The 19,705-nt window shown below is 40.0% G+C and overlaps 1 protein-coding gene across 1 annotated transcript; it reads left to right on the top strand.

Annotated features, from left to right (window-relative positions):
• The first annotated feature begins 5,891 nt into the window (after window positions 1-5,891).
• On the top strand, window positions 5,892-10,406 carry si:dkey-103g5.4 (uncharacterized). The gene is made up of 7 exons (XM_054601533.1): window positions 5,892-6,290; window positions 6,596-6,845; window positions 8,323-8,493; window positions 8,619-8,776; window positions 9,056-9,709; window positions 9,906-10,057; window positions 10,319-10,406. Exons 2-5 carry the CDS (start codon window positions 6,608-6,610, stop codon window positions 9,239-9,241), a joined length of 753 nt encoding a protein of 250 aa, XP_054457508.1. The 5' UTR covers window positions 5,892-6,290; window positions 6,596-6,607; the 3' UTR covers window positions 9,242-9,709; window positions 9,906-10,057; window positions 10,319-10,406.
• Window positions 10,407-19,705: the final 9,299 nt, after the last annotated feature.

Raw genomic sequence — 19,705 nt, 5'->3', positions numbered from 1 at the left:
GTGCAACAGTCATCTCAACTCCTCACATGCTGTCTATATTGTTCAGTCAACAGGTAGAGACACACAAAGTGGCTTTCTGTCTGGCTCTACTCTCTTTCCATTTGTTACAAACATCTTATACGTTATTGTCTGATTGCAGAGAAAGGCTTCTTCGGCCTCCTCAGCGGCCTCCCAAATGAGCTTCAGGAACTCTTTACTGTCACCACACAGTGGGACACTCAGAGCTCAGCTGGTTTGTCAAAAGAAAGCTTTTTTTATCATCATTAAAACCAATAATAATGATTGATCCATGATGAAGGTCCTGTGTTATTGTTTTTTTAGGAAGAGATTCTCATGTTCTGTGGGATGTCACCGAAGTTGAAAACATCAGTCGTGAAGGAATAGAGATGAACTCGAGCAGCAGGAAGGGAAACAAGAGTGAAACCAAGGAAGAAGTGAAAGAAACGAGTGTAACTGGAGTTCTAAACCCCACAACGTGTCTCCATTTGGGCGACGTTATACTCTTCACCGTGGACACACGTCTCTTTCCTCAGTATGATCTGTAGGTCAAATGCTAGGCGTACAACATTTGTATATCCATTTTTGCTGCATTTTTTACTTACTTAACCTTAATACTTCATGTCTTGCAGTGACAACTTGTACAACACAAACAGCGATTTCGACTGGGGCGCATTCAGACAATTAAAAGAAGAGCTGACACTGTCTTGGACTCCTCCTAGCTTCTTTGCGGTGGTCTTTAGCCAGCCTGGAGTATATGTTTTTACACTGAGCAGCAATCAACATAAACACTTGGTAATTGATTTTTAACTAATGTAACTGCTTGCTTTGCTGTTGCCTAACAACAAAACATTTTCTGTAAGAGATTGAGATGAAAGTGACAGGAGCGTGTATCAAGTCACTAATTTAATTTATGACGTGCAAGGGCGTCCACATGCATTTGATGGTAGAAAACTTGACCAGAACAGAAAAGGAACCTGCTAATTAAAATATTGCTCTACAGCACCACTAGTGGTCAAACATTTCACAAGACATCTTTAAGTTTGCATACATTGGTCTGTTCTTGATCCTTAGATAGCAAGGCATAAACAAGGATCTGCCCTCTTGCCGAGAAATGTATTTTTTTCCTTACTTTCTGCCCTTTAACTTCTCTTACTCAGTATGTGCGGGTGATGCCTGCAGGCGGCCAGTGTTATGAGCCCGGCCCCTTCTTCCCCACCATCCCTGGTCATGTGAACAGGGTGGGAATCAGTAGGAGACGCAACTTGTTGCTGAGCCCTGATTGGCTGGTGACCGGAGGACTGCTATTTGGAGCTGTGGTCATCCTCTGTATATGCGTTACACTGCTGGTAAGTGTACATACACAAGCACACACTTGTGCATGTGTTGAAAGTATCAGTTATTCACATTCATCTATCTATCCAATATTTAGATCCTGTTCCGTGAATATGGATGGCCTGAGAAGCAACCAATCAGAGCACGGTATCGCTCGTTGCAGTTGGCCTACCACATGGAGGACTACTCATCAAAAGGTTCAAGGGTGATCCAACTTAGGAGAATTCACAGAAATCATCAAGGTCGATTGACACAAGACTCTGTTCAGCCAGGTACAATATTTTGGCTGTGACAACACACAAACATGCACACACAACCTCCCAGCTCATTCATTTGAAAGCCTTAAGGCCAATATGTTATATAAGTTTGATCAAACATGATCTGCAACACATCAATGAATGCCCCTGCAGTGTGCACACATAACACACAAACACACACACCTACTTAGACGTACACAGGAAAACTGACACTGAGTTGAAGACCCTTGTGATTTCTTGTGTAACAGTGACAGTGACCCCTTGGCATTGGTCCCACCCAACGATTGCAGTTGAAAAGGCTCTTGTAACAATCCTGATATCACATGCAGTGACAAACAGTAAAACAGTCCAAATGTCACAAGCCTTGGGAAATCCCCTCCAATTACTTTGTTGTTGTATTTTATGCAATTGCCACTATAAAAGTATTTAACCTTGCTACAAAGAGTTATTATTTGATGGTTCAATAGTGTCTTAAGAAGGCATAGGCCATTATTAAAAGAAGAACATGCAACATTCCTCTCTTATGCCAATTCTTTATTAAATGCTTTGGCCAAAAATGGCCTTCCATAATGGCCTTGGGAGAAACAAGTGGAAGCAGTTCGCTTGTACAAAGTGAAATGATTTATTAAAGCTTCTGATGTGCATACATTAAGAAAAGCGTGCACCAGAAATTAACACTAGGATGGATGTACCAAAACATGCAAATATGGGCAACTCGGTTCAAGTTCATTGATCTTCTACAGGCAGCACATTATGCTTGCTCTTAAAGGTTCCCTTTGAAGGAAAGTGTTTTTTATACTCTAATGATCTCTCCCTCTGTTGCTGTCGTGCTTCACTTACTTTACAGTCTGTGCAGACACCTCGGAGGAGTTCTGGGATTATGAACACCAAGTGGATCTGGAGGCATTCAGCAGCAACACCTTCTACAGCCTCCTTCTCAAACAGAGTTTGTCTGTGACCACACGACTGGGACAGCTCACCACTGAGGCCTGTAGCTCTTAGTTTAAATGCAAAAAACAAAAACATTCAGTATGAGAAAGGATTGACATCTTTTTGTCTGATTCATGTAATTCTTTTCTCTGAGGTTTCTTGCCTTTTCTTGGACACCAGGAAGTGTTCCCCTTTGGACTGCTTCAAACATAAAATGATGCATTAATATCCTATAATACAAAATATTGTTTTATGAATAATGCAATAGGATGCCTCAGGCTTCAATCTATATTATAAAGCTTTTGTTTTCACTGCCTAAAGGGATGGATAACGTTCTACGACACATTTAAATACACTTATCTGCTTTCTTGCTGAGCTTTAGATGATAAGATTGAGCCACTTACATGTCTGTATTCTAAATATAAAGCTACCGTCCAAAAATGTCAAACATAGCTAACTTTAGGACGGGAAACAAAGGCAAACAGCTGGCATGGCTAAGTCGGAAGTAAACAAATTCTGCCTTTCAGTACTTGAAAAAGCTCACTAATTAACATGTTATACCTCGAGGGATTATTACTTAACGTAATACCTTTTTACACTTAGTGATCTTTAAAGGTGCTGGTAGGCGACTTTTGTTATCTTTGGAGAGAGTCAGGGTAGCTGTTTTCCTCTGTTTCCAATTTTTGCACTAAGCTAAGCTAAACAGCTGCTTCCTGTAGCTTCATATTTACGGTACAGATATTAAAGTGGTATTGATCTTCTAGTCAAACACATCTTATATTCTAGCCTGATTGTTAGTCTACTTCATATACCTTCATTTCTGACAAGCCCTAGTTCAAGCCAGTCACTCACTTCATGCAAAAAGTTGAACTGCGTTAGCTGGCTACAGTGTCAGAGACAGAGATTGGTGTTACAGCCCTCAGGACAGCTGAGGTGATAAAGATGTAAGTGGAGATGGAGCACCTCACACCCATGTGTCATCCCACAAATGTGCATGTCTTACCAGTGTTAGGTGCGTGCTAGTTGCATCAGGGTGGGGGTCGGATGTGTGATCTGATTACTACGATTTTATGAAGACGTTGTTTGTGTGGCAGTCATCTTGTTTCATATATGTGTCTCTGTGTATCCAGGTAAAGGAGCTATATCAGGGAGTGCTCGGGAAACTGCAGCTACTCCACCCTCCTTTGATCACTGAGGAGAGAATAGGAGAGGGTTATGAGAGGATGAGGAGGGAGGTGGAGAAGGAGGTGTTGCGACGGAAGACTCTGGGCTCACAGCTGAGGACACTGCTTGACAGTCAGCTGCAGGTTTAGATTACATGACATTCACATCTGTACATCCTTCATTATCCCATTATAAAGATTAGGCAGATGGTAAAATATAAAGAGAAAGACAATGTTTTATAAAGAAAACAATCTAACGATTATTTTGGTATTAATTCATTTATTTGTCAAAAGAATCTCCAAAAATATGGAAAACGCACAGGGTGAGGCAGTATCAAATCAAAACAATTAATTTAGTCAATTGTATGAGTCTAGAGCTCATACAATTGACTAATTATATGAACTCTAGACTTTATAAAAAATTACTTGTGTATTTCAATAGGTGTGACTGTTTTGCTGGTTATTCCAGGTCCTGAGGCGAGAGCAGCAGGCCAAGCAGAGGGTTCACAGTGTGTTCACAGCTCAGCTCAGAGAGTGCACCAGACTACTGTCCAAGGTTTATAACAACAATCTCCAACAAAAGTAAAGCTTCCAGTTATCCTTTGCAAAGTGACACAAAACACAAGTGCAATGGAGTAAATCCACTGACATCTTCCATCTGTCGTTTGCCATCCTCAGTTTGATCCAGAGGCTGACAGCCCTGGTGGAGGAGATGGAAGAGCTTGTGTCATCAGAGTGCCAGCGTCAGGGGGCCTGGGGGTTTCTGGGTGAGGGTACAGGGGGTAAGCTGCTCTGCCCTGATACCGGAGCCGTGCTGACCAAGGATCACATATTTGGTGAGTCCAACTCTCCTGAGTTTGATTACCTAAATATTTAAAAAACTCTATGCTTGAATCTTAGAAAAACAGCACCATCTGTTGCTTTAAAATATGCAATGCAACAACAAGATAGCCCAAGTAAAAAAAAAAGATCACACTATGTTCTAATCTGAAAACATACAGATATACCTACACTTTCCAAGTTAGTTTCACTTCACACCCATACCTACTCTACATTAAGTTTGGGATTTTCAAGCTTTAACAGCAGTAAAAACGTTCATAACTGCAAGAATTAGCTCATAAAATGGAATATAGGCATTTTAAACATGGCTATTCCAACAGTGGAAGAGTTATTAAAAGATAAAGACACATAATTGTTTTAAGTTTCTACACTTCAGCAATCCATTTAAGCAAAAATCACCATGAAAAGCTGTCCACATCGCACTTGGCTGTAATGATCCCTAACAATTTGATGACCGCTCTTCTCCTGCCTCACTCCAGGTCCTGATGGATCCCTGCGTGTTTGCCGGGCACTTTATTGTGATTCAGTAACAGGGATCTTAAGGCCAAATGCTCATAGCCATATGCTGCTGAGCAGCGGCCACACCATGGCAGTGCCACCTGATTTCTTCCTCCACCCACAGACTGGCAGAGTTATGCCTATAGCTGGCAACGTGGCCTATGATCCTTCAAGCTCCACTCTAATTTTCACAACAGACTCATGTACAGGTAAAATGAGGGGTGCTTGTGCTTGTGCTTGTGCTTGTGTACTCCTTTTTATTGTGGATAATTGGTCACAAATACATATTATAACATTACATGTAGGTGTTTGTAATGAGATTTAGAAGTTTAAGAACTGCATATATAACAGGAAATTGAACGTTGCCCCAAATCACAATTAATCGAAAATATTAATATCTGTTCCATTCTTCCATTTTAATCAAATTAAGCTTCTATCTGGTAAAGAGGAAAAGGCAATGACATTCCTTAGGTGAGCAGGACATAGGAGTCATCTGGAACAAAGAATATACCTAAAAAAGCAATTGTAGGAAAGGGCATAATATTACAGCCATAAGTCTAGGACATTATATCAAAAGAGGATGACCAGAAGGGGACAATTTGGAAAAGAACACAACATATGGTAGATGGTCACTGGGGTCTTTTGCAGCCATCACATATAGGCTTGTGGACATTTTAACAATCTAACATGTTCTGCTCTTAGGAGACAACATAAAGTGGGACAGTCCCCTCCTTCCTTTCATTCCTTACCCAACCTCCTGCCACTCAGACCAGCCTCTTCCCAGCACTCGGCTCAGAGGCCTCAGACCAGGCCAGAGACTGCAGCTGGGGGTTCCCATGGCAGACCCTGACACAGGGGTCCCAGTGCCCATTCTGGCTGTAACCATCCACCCCCAGACAGGACTAGTCTACCCACTGGGAGGGGTGCATGTCTGTCCCCTCACACGCCTGCTGCAGCCCATACAGATTGGCTTTCCCATGCTAGACTCCAGGACGGGGAATGTTGTGCTCACTGTTGGGGTCAGTCTAGATCAAGCATCAGGTTAGTGCTGCTGGTGAGTCGTCACTTCAGCCCATGTCGAGGTTACCACATCTTCAGTGAGTTGCCTGTGTTCTGTGTAGGAGCTGTGCTGCCAGTAGGTGGAGTTCTGCTGGCCGAGTCCTTTATTGAACCTCTGAGTGGGCGGCTGGTGAGAGTGGGAGGTGCCAGCATACAGGCTGGGCAACTGCTGCCAAATGCAGGTGGATACCAGGCCCTTCTAGACAGCAAGGTGCTTGTTAAGATGACATGCTTTTGACTATATTTTTCAAAAGAAGAAATTGTAGTTGTTCAAATTTCCATTGTTGGCAAAAAGGTTGAGATTCAAATTTCATTTTTGACCTTGAAATCAGTAGTTGGCAAAATAATTTCACCACAAGGTCTATTTAGCATTTATATTTTGAAGGTTTGAATGCATACTTTTAATAAATGAATTCTATGTATATGTGTTTTACCATGTTATGAATAACAAATTCATTAGGTAGACATTTGACCAAAACAAATGACTTGAGTGAAAGTAAAATGTTTCTCGATTAGGTTCTGGCAGTGATGTTCAAAGTATTGGAGCTCCTGAAGCCGCTAACTGAGGAGTGGGGATCAGATCAAACTTTGCAGAGACATCAAGGTAGCGAGAGAGGCAGCGGACGACAAGATCATCTTGTTGCTGCAGCCAAAGAGCTCCAGCAGGCCTGGGGACGGAGCCTGCACTGCCAGCTGCAGCTGCAGACCAGGTTGGGCATGCTGCTGGACTGGGCTGATGGTCTCCAGAAGGATGGCGGGACTCTGGGTGAGGAAATGACAGCGAGAGGGTGTAGTTTCCTGTGAGCAATACATAACAAAGTTACTTTTGGATTATCTCCTTCTTTTGGTTGGATGGTTCTCTTCTACTCCTCCCTTTGTTGCTGTACATGATGTGCTCTCTTTCTTCTGTACCTTTTTAAGCCATCTGTCCTCTTCTTTTCCTAAAACATTTGCTTGTGGTTGAGAACAGATTATCCTAAAAGTAGAATATACTTTTTTCTCCATTTATCTTTTCATTTGAATCTTTGCTTGTCATCAATGCCATAATCTGCTCATTGATGAGTAGAAAGACAAGCTACTTTGCATTTGCTTATCTGTGTCTTGTTTACACCTTTTATTGTGATATGTGAATAGACATTTACTGAAGGCTGTTGCTGTTTTGAAAGTAAGAGCATTTCATATTTTAGACAAAATACCTTTAGATTTACTTTTTTTGCTGATTCCAGAAGTAACCGTGTTGTCCTTAAGTGCCTTCCTCTGCTGAGTACAAAAAGAGATTAAGGCATAAAATTACTTATGCATTTTTCTTTAGCTTTGGAAAGATTTCATGAGCCTGAGGTGGATGACATTTATCTAACCTCAAAGACTGTTCACATGACCTTTAATAGTCAAAAGCAACCACCTTCCACAGAAACTAAGCAGATATATGTAACCCATATCCAGAATACAGAATACAGGAAACACAGAACTAGACCTTCAGAATTTCAAACATTGTTGCCATGACCTCAAAAAGACAGACATTAAAACCTTTAACTAAGGTCACAAATTCATAGTAATCACACTTCCATAACATACAGTTCAGGACATTATCTGGAATGCTGAGTTCTGCTTTCTCTCATAAAAGTGGCAAGTTTAATAAAAGTCTTACAGGAATAAAATTATGCAAACATTAACTGCATGGTAGACGCAGTGTTTTTATCTTTTTAAAGTTGTTTTAGGTCCTGACTAATCAATAGTCAAAATTGCCTCAGTACTGAAATATTGTGGATCCTTTCAAGGCCGTTTAAAATCTGCCCTTCGTGACAGGCTTATCGTGTTCTCTGCAGAATTTCAGCTGCTATGGGTTATGTGGTCATGCGTGCTATGCTTGATCATCCGTTTCTTAGTTTTGCATTTGATAGTGTTTAATATGCTTTGACAGATATGCCTTGCAGTCACAATCCTGCTTCATGTACCTCACTCTGTCTGTATTTATTTTTTGTATTATTTTTTGTAGAGGTTGATTGAGCCAAATAAACACCAAAGTAGCACTGAAGTAAACTCAAGTGAATGTAGAATCTGTTCTACAGTCTTTGCTATACTAGTTAGAAAAGTCTTGTCGACCTACTTCTGTCTAACTTGCTGGAAATGTGTTGGCCATAAAGACTTTCAGAAATACTTTGGGAAATAAATATTTGAGCACCATTTCACATTTTGTTTCCTCCACTCTAACTCTCTGACTTCTCCTGTGCTGTTCAAACCAGGAGAGATGCCTCTCTTAGGTTCAGATATGTGTGTGCCAGCCCTGCTGGGGATGGAGTACCCTGACCCCATGGGATCTGGTCTGAGTGTGCCTGTGCTGGGGTGTCAGACAGACCTCGTCTCTGGGAACATAATACCGCTGGCAGGGACCATGGAGGACCCTGATGGAAAAGGTACTGTAAGAAAAAAGAAAGTGGCACAGGTCACCTGACAGTGAGTTCATCTAATCCACTTTTAAATTATACTAAACAGTACTGAATAAAACAATTTGTACCCTTTTCTGTGTTGCACTCCACAGGCCTAGTGGCTATCTGTTACGCATCTCAGACTGTTGACTCAGTAACAGGGGCGTTGTCCCCAGTGGTTGGAGCCAGGCCGGATGTGTCCGGAAAAACCATTGTACCAGTCACAGCTTCCTGCTGGCTGACTGTGGCCGATCAAACCAATAGTGTGCAAGTGGGGAAATAATTAAGTTTCCATAAAGAATTACAAGAACAATTACATTTGACCACGGAGAAAAGAAGTGATGCAACTCTGTTCCAGATGTTTATTTTTCAGCCTTATGATTCAGCAGGAAATCATTTTGTGAACTGTGAAAGTGAATTAAGTCTTTATGTTAAGTGATGTGAAGTTATGTTAATCCTGCAGCCTTTCATCTTTCAGAACATTGAAAACAGTTATGTGGCATTTAGGGGACTTGGTGTGCTTCTTTTTGTTGTTGCTATTGAATGCCAGGTGGAGGCTCTGCAGAGAGAGATGTGTGTGCGAAACTCCTACTGGCAGCAGCAAAGGCAACGGGAGGAAGACGTTCTCACTGATCTGGACTCAGCTCTATTCCAGTCTCTTTTCAGAGTTACAGAAACAAAGTCTTATCAGGTCAGCGGTGCAGTTTACTGTTTTGGTTGTAAATATCTTATATAGCCTGGCCTCTGAGAAAAAGGAGGTGAAATTCAAAGGGTTTGATCCTTTCAAACACTTGGAAAGAAGTAAGGGGATTTATGAATGCTGGGAAAAAACAGCATTGGAAAGTAATTCTAGAGAAGGTTTTCATTTCTTGTTGTGCACTGCAAGTAAGCAAGTTGGGTATGTTTAGGAAAAACTGCAAAGTCCCTGTAACTCTTTGTATGAGTGTGTGCCTCCCATACCTTTGTTCCTTCACTTTTACAGTGTGTCCTTTTTGTGTGTTAGTATGCAAATATGTGCCTCCACTGATCACAAACCAAGTATAAGTGTGTACTCTGCTGCAGGCCCAGTGGTCAGGGAGGCAGCTGAAGGAAGCAGCCGTGGAGCTACAGGATTCAGCGCAGACGGAGGCGCAAAGGAGAGCAGCCCAGCGCTCCCACTTGGCTTTGATCTTGCCTCTGCATGTATTACACATCCTCACACTGGGTAAATTGGCTGGCAAGCTGGCAGCATGAAGAGCATGAAGGAAATTATGCTCATGACCTGCACTGTGGTTATATCCATTGCTTGCCAAAAGAGAGATGCTTCAAGACAGCATCTCATCTCATTTACATAATTTCAATGTTCAATACTTTATTTGGGTTGGCAGCATGTCTTTGTGCATCTCTGCCTGTGTGTTTAGGTGACGAGCAAGAGTGGGATAGGCAGTGTGTTTGGCACTCAGAGCTCGTGGCAGGCCTTGGTAAGGTGGATGTGAGTATGGAGCAGCTGCAACAAGACCAAGAAAAATGGACAGCACAGCGAGGAGACTGGGCTTCAACAATCAATGCTATGGTCAGAGTAACAGCTTTCTGGTCTTTTTTTTGGCCCTGTAGCTTAATTGATGACTTTACTGACACAGTTAGGTCAGATGTTCACTTCCCTCTCACGATACCAATGCCAAATATTTTTGACTGATGATGTTTTAGAGAGCTTTCAAATGTCTAGTGATTCAACTTTGATGCCAGCCAAGATGCACTCTGTAACATTGACATCTATATGTAAATAAGACTTCATGCTTCTTCTCACTTAAGCCTGTGTTTATTTAACATCCAGGACAGAGAGCTGAGACAGAGGGAGTTGTGGGAGCAGTGTTGCTCCAGACTGACAGAGTTGGAAGCTGCTCTTAATGCGCTGCATTTTGTCAGACAGCTTTGTCAACTCCGCGCCGACACTGCTCAGGTCAAGACACACAGACAGACATACCACATACACAGCACTTTTTGTTTGTCTTTCAACATAATTAATTATATTTATTTAAACCTAAGATTAACAACCAATACACATTGTGCTTAATTACATAATTACAGATTTTTTTTCTGAGCTACATCCCTCTTCCTGTTTGTCTAGGCAGTACTGTGTGGGAACTTTTGGTATAAGGAATATGGTCTGGTCGAGTGCAGTACACACAGACCGACTGCGGAGATCAGGGGTTTGCTTCAAAAGATGGCTTTGCCTCTGCTGGAGAGACTGAACCAGCTCCTGGAAAACAAAAACCCTGCCAGCTTCTTTTACAACACCTGCAATCAGCAAATTTCTGGTACGAGATATGGGTTCTATATTTACTTCATGATAAGGGTACTAATACAGGCAAACATTTATATATGCAGTTTATATTGTTCCAGAGAAAGAAGAAGCCTTCATTGAATAATTCAATTATTTGGTATCTATAGAAATGTTCTGCTGCTTTCAGTTTTAATATGCCATCTTTGAAATTGCTGTGCTACAGCCCACATTTCCTGGTACTTGCACTCTATGTGAGCCTGGAAATCTGATCTCCTAGATCTGAAGCCATTATCTACATTTTCCATCTCATTCTGTTCCTGTGGTCCAAGGATAAGGGTTGTGCTATTCTACATTTTTGTTGTTCTCAATAAATCCCATGAAGAGACTAAAACCTAGCCAAATAATTACTTCAAAAGACCTAAGTGTTTGGTTTTCAAAAAGGCTAATTAATTGTCCCAAAAAACTGGGCCAAAAACTGAGCACCATCTGTATAACAAACATTACATTAAACAGGATTAAATGGTGCATTTGTCTGTGTATATATTTATATTTGAACATTTTATGCTTTAGTGAGCATTTACAGCAGCAGGGTATGTGGGATTGACTCTTAAACTACAGCCCACATGTTCATTGTAATGAAGAAGTATGTCTGCAGTGGGGCTCATTTATGTGTTTTTAATAGTTTTGAAAAACAATGAGGCTCTGGCGCAGAATAACTAACCATGTATCGGGCTTTGAAACAATAGACAGCATTGTAAGTAGGATCAATTCATTGTTGGGATTTGTTGACAATAAGAAAAAAAATATAAAATATTGGCAGGCATGTCCTTTGAGTGGGATTTCTGATGGGTTTCAGGTTTTTCAACAAAGCAGGCGTATGGGTTGGAGATAGCCTCTAGAGTCTGGACAGCCTCTGTGCCTGTAGTGAAAGGTATGTGCTTCTTAAGCCACTCAAGCCTTGTGATAACATGTCTGTATATGTGTATAGAGAGCGTGTGTATACAGAGACTGTGTAGAAGTATGTTATTTGTCAAAATTCAGCAGTATAGAGCAGTGAGAAGGGAAACAGCCACTGTGTTGGTAAAAGTCAATGTTTGCTGGAGAAAGAAGCTCCAGGCGAGTGTTCTGATTCTTTATCGTCTCTGGAGATGAAAGATCATAGAAGGAGGTAAGAGAACAGTGTATATATTATTATGATTCTTACTTGAAAATAAGACATAGCTTGTATATGTACAGTACAGCAGGTAAAGAAAACACTGGGGTAAGTTTTACAATAAGAAAAACATGTTTCGATCAAAACTTGGATTGTAAAATAAATGCATTAACTCAAAATAATGTTTTGCATCTGAAGAGAACTAACTTCACAATACAAAGCCTCAAAGCTGCTCGACGGGAAACTTAGATATTTCTTTCTACATGAATTGCCTATATCTCTGGCTAGCTTGTTTGTGTTTTTGAAGGAATCTCTACCCAGTCATTGAGGGAGCCTGTCCATTTAGCTCAATGCCAGGACACTGATCTTCAGGACAGCTCAGTGCCGACACACAACTCACAGAGACACACCGCATCTTCTGGCATTCACGCCCAGGGTGAGATGAAGCACAAATTATACAGCATTCCTGAACATAACAACCCTGTCACCCTGTGTGGTCCTGTGCTGTGTGTGAGCAAACTTTACTGCTTAGCATAAAGACTGGACACAGGGGGGAAAAAGCTAGCCTGGCTCTGTCCAAAGGCAACAAAATACAAACAGAATCTCTAAGCTCCCTAATTTACACATTATATCTAGTTTGTGGTGTAAAAGTAAAGTGTAAAGTAAAGTGTAAAATAAAGTGTAATAAAGTGTTAAAGCGCCTAGCTGTTTCCTTTTTTCCCATAATCTATGCTAACCTTGACAAAACATTAAACTATTACCTTAATGATGATGAGTCATTTAATCTTGATTCTTAACAGAGAGCCCGCCGATGAAAGGTTCCGCTCAGCCTACACATAGTATCTCTGTCCCCACAAGTCCAGGTAACTTCATGATGTAAAATAACATATAGTTAGAAAGTGTGACATGTGGTGTGTCACATTAACATGATCCATCAATGTGGCTTTTACTTCCTAGAAGAAGAGTGGACCAAGCTGCTGGAGCTCTCTCCTCTGTTCCAGCTGTTAAAGGGAATGGAGCTACAGTTGAGGGGCTGGGCCCGTGGGGCAGGGCTTCTTAGTGGAGAGCTCGCTGGTATGTCTGACACAGTTGTTTTTTTTATTTTTGAGAGTATGTGATGAAAGTCACCACAGCATAATCATCAGGCATTCAATCAAGCATAACACACAACACCAGAGTTGTTTTCTCTCCAAATACAACCTACTTGGAGAATATTTGATAGGCTTGATTTCTTAAAATGGACCCGTTTAATAATTATTCATACTGAAAAAGGGTCCCATTATATTATGGTGCCTTTTTGAGAATAGGGCAGTTTCAACCTTCACTTCCAAAATTGTCAAATACCGATGGTTGATCAGTGACCCTTGGCGTCTGATATCAGAGTCAGTCTATCTTTCCTTCACTTTGGTCCAGACTTATATAGTCTCAACAAATATGAAATGACTTGCCATGACATTTTTGCCATACATTCATGGTCCTCAGAGGATGAAGTCTACTGACTTTGGTCATTCCCTGACTTTTACTTTAACGCCATCACAAGTTTTACATTTGTGGTTATAAGTGAAATTTCGGATGTTTTTGGATGGAATTTCATTCAATTTGCTATGAACATTTATGTTGCCCACTGAATAAATTGAAATATGTTTGATGATCCCTTTACGTATCATCAAGTGCGATCATCATGTACATCACCAAACTAAAAAATATTTGATGATATATGTGAAACTAAGCCAGCCTCAGTTGAACTTGTTGTTTACTTGTGTCAATAAGCAGACGTTAGCATGACACTGTAAACTTAAACACCGTAAACTTGTGAGAACATATTGTAATAGATGCTAAACATAAGCATGCTGAGATTTTTTAGCAATAGCTCTCTTAGAAGTAACAGTAAGTAAGGGCCTGTGCTAGTTCTAGTCAACATTCATGTTCTGTGTTTTTTCTCCAGACAGAGGCAAGAGTTTCGTAGACGTCCTCGATGCTCAGTGGGAATGTGAGGGAGAGCTGATCCCTTTGGACCTGTCAGTCCTTAACCCCAGAGAGTTTTTGGTCTACCAGCACGGACTATTCCTGATGAACACATTGCATAATCTAAAACTGGTTGGTGCTGGTTATTTTCAACCTCGTTGCTTATTGTTTTTTTGTTCTTTTGTTGAACTGTTTAATTTTGAGGCTCTGAGTGGCCCCAAGCTATTTTTAAAATTTGAATTTTGAGCCTCTTTGCAGCCTGAAGTACTCAGGCAGTAAACCCTCAAACTATCTCTGTATCCCAGTTAAAGACCAAAGGTGACTTGGCTTTTGGTGTGAGAGCTCTAGGGCTTGAAACTGACCTTCCTTAAGAGTTCAGGCTGATATCATCCTTCAAATCTTGAAATAACAACTTGAAATACATTCACTGTTATTCTTTTTGTTGTGTTTTCTTGGTGTCATTTCCTGCTACACACATTCAATGATTGCATTTTGTTTTAATTTTACTGTGGGCTGAGCTTCAATGAGAATATTGTAAAAAAAAAAAAAAAAAAAAAAAAAAAGCTTGGATTGTTGTCTTTACCAACAGACTCCAGCCATTTCACTTCAGATTGCAGCTAGTCTCCCAAACAACAACTACTTCAACAACCCCTTCAGAAATTCCTTCTTTTATCAGGTAAATTAGAGCTTTTTTCTGTGAGTGTCATTTGAGATTTTCCTCATGTTTTCATTTCAATTTAGTGCAATTTGTCAATATTGTGTGTGACATAACTGCATAAACAAGATAATGAACTGACTAATAGTCGGGAGTGATGCAACTAAAACACAACCAATAAAGTGGACAAGGCATAATAAATGAAACCCCACGTCTATCAGAGAGTTGGATGTAAAAAATACTTCCAATACCACAGAATTTCTGAAGACGACTTATTGCCTAGTTGTACTTCTATTTGTTCTTATGCAGGGTGATAGTACTGTATCTGCAAAGCACTTGTAAAAAGAGTGTCTGCTGTGTTCAGTGTCACATACCGAGGTCTGTAGATTAGATCATCTAAAACCCAAACTAACTGTGGAGATTAGTCTTTAGCTATCTGTAAGCTCAAGTATCAAACCATTTCAAACACTGAGGCTGCAGGTTCAGATTCTCAATCATCAAGAACATTGTAATATAACACTGCAGTTTACAGATATTTAACATTGCTCTTAGAAAGAATCCATCAAGGTTTAAAACAACAACTTTATTTTTTATTCAGCACAATTTCACAACTTTTAAAAATGTTGTGAAAGTGTGCTAGTTCACTTGAGACCAGCATACTTCAGAATTGCCACTTGTAGTGAAGTTCATTTTAAGAACATTATATTCTATGCTTTCCCTATTGTCAATAGGAACCTCTACCTTCGCTATGCATGTAGTGATACTCTCCACTTCAACTCTGCAAGGTTGTTGTGATGTTGTGGCTTTAAGATTTATTTTTCACTGTATGGTATTCAGATACATGCTTGCTTGGATTTGGGTCTGTTGATACCAGTGGGTAAATAATTATATATATATATATATATATATATATATATATATATATATATATATATATATATATATATATATGTCGCCTCACAGCAAGAGGGGCCGGGGTTCAATTCCCGGGCTGGACAACCTTCTGTGTGGAGTTTGCATGTTCTCCCCGTGTCAGCGTGGGTTCTCTCCGGGTTCTCCGGCTTCCTCCCACAGTCCAAAGACATGCAGCTTAGGTGCATTGAAGACTCTAAATTGCCCGTAGGTGTGGATGTGAGTGTGAGTGGTTGTTTGTCTCTATATGTCAGCCCTGCGACAGACTGGCGACCTGTCCAGGGTGTACCCTGCCTTCGCCCATTGACAGCTGAGATAGGCTCCAGCACCCCTGCGACCCTTAACTGGATAAGCAGGTTACGGAAAATGGATATATATATATATATATATATATATATATATATATATATAAAAATTATCAATTTCTCTGGTTTTACTATTTATTGGTATGTGTTTGAGTACAATGAAAGTTTTTGTTTTATTCTATAAACTACTGACAACATTTCTCCCAAATTTCAAATAAAAACATTGTCATTTAGAGCGAAAAGTATAAAAACCAGTGCTGTGGTCATCACTATCCTCTTGCAATAGGACCAGCTGGATGGCAGAAACAGTGCTAGTAGTACCTCAAAAGTAATTGGAATAAAAAAAGTGACTATTGACCATGCCAAAAGAGTTAAAAAGAAAAGTTTTGTGTGAGGAAAAGAAGGGTTCAATTCTGGTTTTACTGGCAGAGGGATACAGTGAGCGTCAGGTTGCTTCCATCCTTAAAGTTTCAAAGACGGCGGTTGATAAGAACAAGGTCAAGCAGCAGACATTAGGGACATCAAAGCTACAGACCGGCAGAGGACGAAAACGACTCTCCACTCACCGGGATGACCGCCAACTCATTGGAATCTCACTCAACAACCGTGGGATGACATCAAGTGACCTCCAAAAAGAATGGCAAACGGCAGCTGGGGTGCACGGTGAGGACGGTATGAAACAGGCTCCTAGGGGCAGGGCTGAAGTCGTGCAAAGCTAGAAAAAAGCCCTTCATCAACGACCACAGCACTGGTTTTTATACTTTTCTTCATTAAATGACATTTATTTGAAATTTGGGAGAAATCTTGTCAGTAGTTTATAGAATAAAACAAAAACTTTCATTTTACTCAAACTCATACCAATAAATAGTAAAACCAGAGAAACTGATAATTTTGAAGTGGTCTCTTAATTTTTTCCAGAGCTGTATATATACATATATATATATATATATAGATACGTAATTTAAGTATTTGTGGTGTGTGTATTTGTTCATAAGCTCACTGGAGAATGTTATTTTCCTCAAGCACTTAATTTTTAGCTCACTTGAGTTTTTTCAATTTATGTTGCTTATACTTCACAACATTTCAGAAGGAAAAACTATGCTTTGCTCCATTACATTTATCTGACAGCTATAGTTACTAGTTGCTTCACTAATAAGCATTTTAAATGCAATTGAAAACCTATCATCAGCTTTTAAAAACTACTCATTAGTATGTACAATTGTTAAAATAAGCTCCACTCTTTGCTTTTACCTACTAGTGTTCAAGTCACCTTCACCACTGAATCTGACAATAAGGATTTATTAGAGAGGATCAAGACTAAAAAAACAAAACAAAAATACTGCAAGATAGATTGTGAAAATGAAGGAATAGTATTAAATACAGAAGAAAGTAAGGAAAAGTGGAACAAACCATCAGCACCTATATCTGCACTCCAACCTAACCTTTTCAGCACCTTAATATTAAAGCCAAACAGCTCAGACAACACCACAAAAGCAGCTTGCTGTGTCTATCTGCTGCTTCTACATCTTTTTGGAGTCCTCAAGGAGCAATTCAGTGTACCGAGGTCTGTAGAGGGCCTTATCAACTGCTTGGAATTAAGAGTTTCCAATACTTGAAGTGTATCACTGATTCATATCTACTGCTTATTTGGATAGGTTTGATCTACACAACTCCAGCTACCATCTAGAATTTTGTGCATTTATTGGTAGACGTTATAATCTATTCAATTAAATTATATTTATTTTGTATAACCCAAATCACAAATTTGCCTCAGAGAGCTTTATAATCTGCATAACATACGACATCCTCTGTGTTGCAATTTCCTTTCAAAAGGCAAAACATATTGTACAGGGAAATCAATGTAGCCCAGTCCTTGTTTTTTCACTGAATGACGCATGCGTATGTCTTTGTACAGCTGTGCTGTATTACTGTAAATGGGTGTGCTGTTGACAGGAAGCAGAGGAAACGCTCTTTGTCCGTCACCAGAGGCTCCAGTCAGTTGGAGGCTTCTCTCTGCTGCTGCTCCACTGTCTGTCCCATGTCAAGATAAAAAACATGAGCTCTGACTCCAGTCCTGCCTTCCAAAGGCTTTTCTTCAAGGTACAGACAAACACTCAGTGTGCATGAATCATTAATGAGTTGGGAAACGACTGTAGATGTGAGAGAACGTTTTAATTTCAAATTTATTTTCATATAAAGCTGAACTTTGGAATTTCTGGTGTTCTAGTTTTTTTTTTATGGGTTGACTGTTAGTTTGATGTCTTTTGTGACATTAATTTAATTTATTTGTTCAATTGTTTATAACAGATACTGCAGGAATGTTTGGGGGAGCTGTTTCAGGCCAGACTCGGGGTGCCCTCCTCCGGACAGGAAGCAAATTTAAGTGTGTTGTTTCAGGGCCAAGAGGCCCCCTCAGGAGTTTTAAAGAGGAGTCTTTTGGACTCTCATGCTGCTTCCCTGCTTTACAGGTTTCACAAACCAAGCAGAGGACTGCGGTCAGAAGATGTAAGAACAGAATATTTCCTCTAATAACATTAATTTGCTACAGCACTGTAAACATCAGGATTTTGGTTGTTCTTTAGTTGCTGTCCATATTGTGCAAGAGTGGCAGGATACTATTTGTGAGTGAGAGAGTAACCAGAGCTCTTGCATGTCTTTGTGTGTCTGTTTGTGATTATGGAGCAGGAAGTTGAGGAACTACAGAGGAAGCACAGAGAATCGTCTCTGCTCTCCAATCTTGAAGTACTTTTGCGAGAGAAAAGCTCTGGCTGAGGAAAATTCTTCTATTTGAAAAAGAAAGAAAACACCATTTTCTGCAAGTGGCATGGGAAGAACATGCACAGTTTCTCCCTGAGGCTAAGAAAAGTCGGACCCACAAACCACACACACACACAAACACAAACATACACACACCTTGTGACAGATGTTTTGCATAATGACTCATTTCACTCATATTGTTCCAACATCTTGATATATTAACCTGTATAGTTAATTTAGCACAACATACAACCACTAATACTTGGTAAAATTTGGAAAACATATGTAGAGTTTCTTATTTTAAAAAAAAAAGAAATAACAAAACAGTTTTCTCCTTATACAAATCATGTTTATTTTTGCTTTCACCACCACAAGCAGTGCATTTAAATGGCGCTCCTGGGACGTTTTATTGGCGATATACAAACACGTATACAACTGGTTTGTGTACACACACATGCAGACATCTGTTTATATTTAGAGGTCTTGTGTGGGGAGGAGGTTCATAATAACTGAGGGCCTTTTTGAGATTCCAACATGGGCACCACCAATGTTGTCTTCACTTCGTGTAAGTGGCTTTGAGAGCGATGAATATGACGATCATAATTATTCCACAGACAAGTCCAACAACATTCAGGATCTTGGCTGTCCTTGATGCATCCACAGCTACAGCTGATTCCCCGACGGCATTAGCAGTTTGAGCCTTTAAAAAACAAGTATCAAAATTGATTTGCTATAAAAAAAAAAGTGTTTTACTGAGGAAATTAAGGAAACAATTACAGTTTAAACAAATCTGCCATCAAGAGAAAAAGTGATGAAAGTAAAACTGACATTTTAAAAATAAGATAGCTCACAGATAAGATAGCTTGCTATTTACAAAATGTACAATGTTGCATAACACTAAAAGTGATTTGTGTAGTTTTGGATTTTAGGACATCTCTTAGAATACCGTCACCTTCCTAAAATAATGGCCTAAGTCATTTTTTGACAAAAATGATTTTGTTGCCTAAATCATATCCTCATGATGCTGGCCACCTCTGGTAAAAATCCCCTACATCCTCAGTTGAACAGATCATGCGATTCTACTCCTGTAGTATAATGGCCTATGTCAAGAGTGTGACTTAGGCCGTTTTATGGTAAATTTTTTGGTGTTTTCTGAAAAACTTGAAAAAATTACTTGGGCCATTATTTTA

Source organism: Anoplopoma fimbria, chromosome 1 (genome assembly GCF_027596085.1).
Source record: "Anoplopoma fimbria isolate UVic2021 breed Golden Eagle Sablefish chromosome 1, Afim_UVic_2022, whole genome shotgun sequence".
Classification (NCBI taxonomy): Eukaryota; Metazoa; Chordata; class Actinopteri; order Perciformes; family Anoplopomatidae; genus Anoplopoma; species Anoplopoma fimbria.
This window is presented reverse-complemented; position numbering and strand designations above follow the sequence as displayed.

What these genes read in the sequence shown, in the direction of transcription:
- si:dkey-103g5.4 (XM_054601533.1), top strand. Translation starts at nt 6,608, where the DNA reads ATGTTCAAAGTATTGGAGCTCCTGAAGCCGCTAACTGAGGAGTGGGGA. An exon ending in GAAGGATGGCGGGACTCTGG is followed by an intron (nt 6,846 to 8,322) that starts GTGAGGAAATGA and finishes TGTTCAAACCAG; the next exon opens with GAGAGATGCCTCTCTTAGGT. An exon ending in GGAGGACCCTGATGGAAAAG is followed by an intron (nt 8,494 to 8,618) that starts GTACTGTAAGAA and finishes TGCACTCCACAG; the next exon opens with GCCTAGTGGCTATCTGTTAC.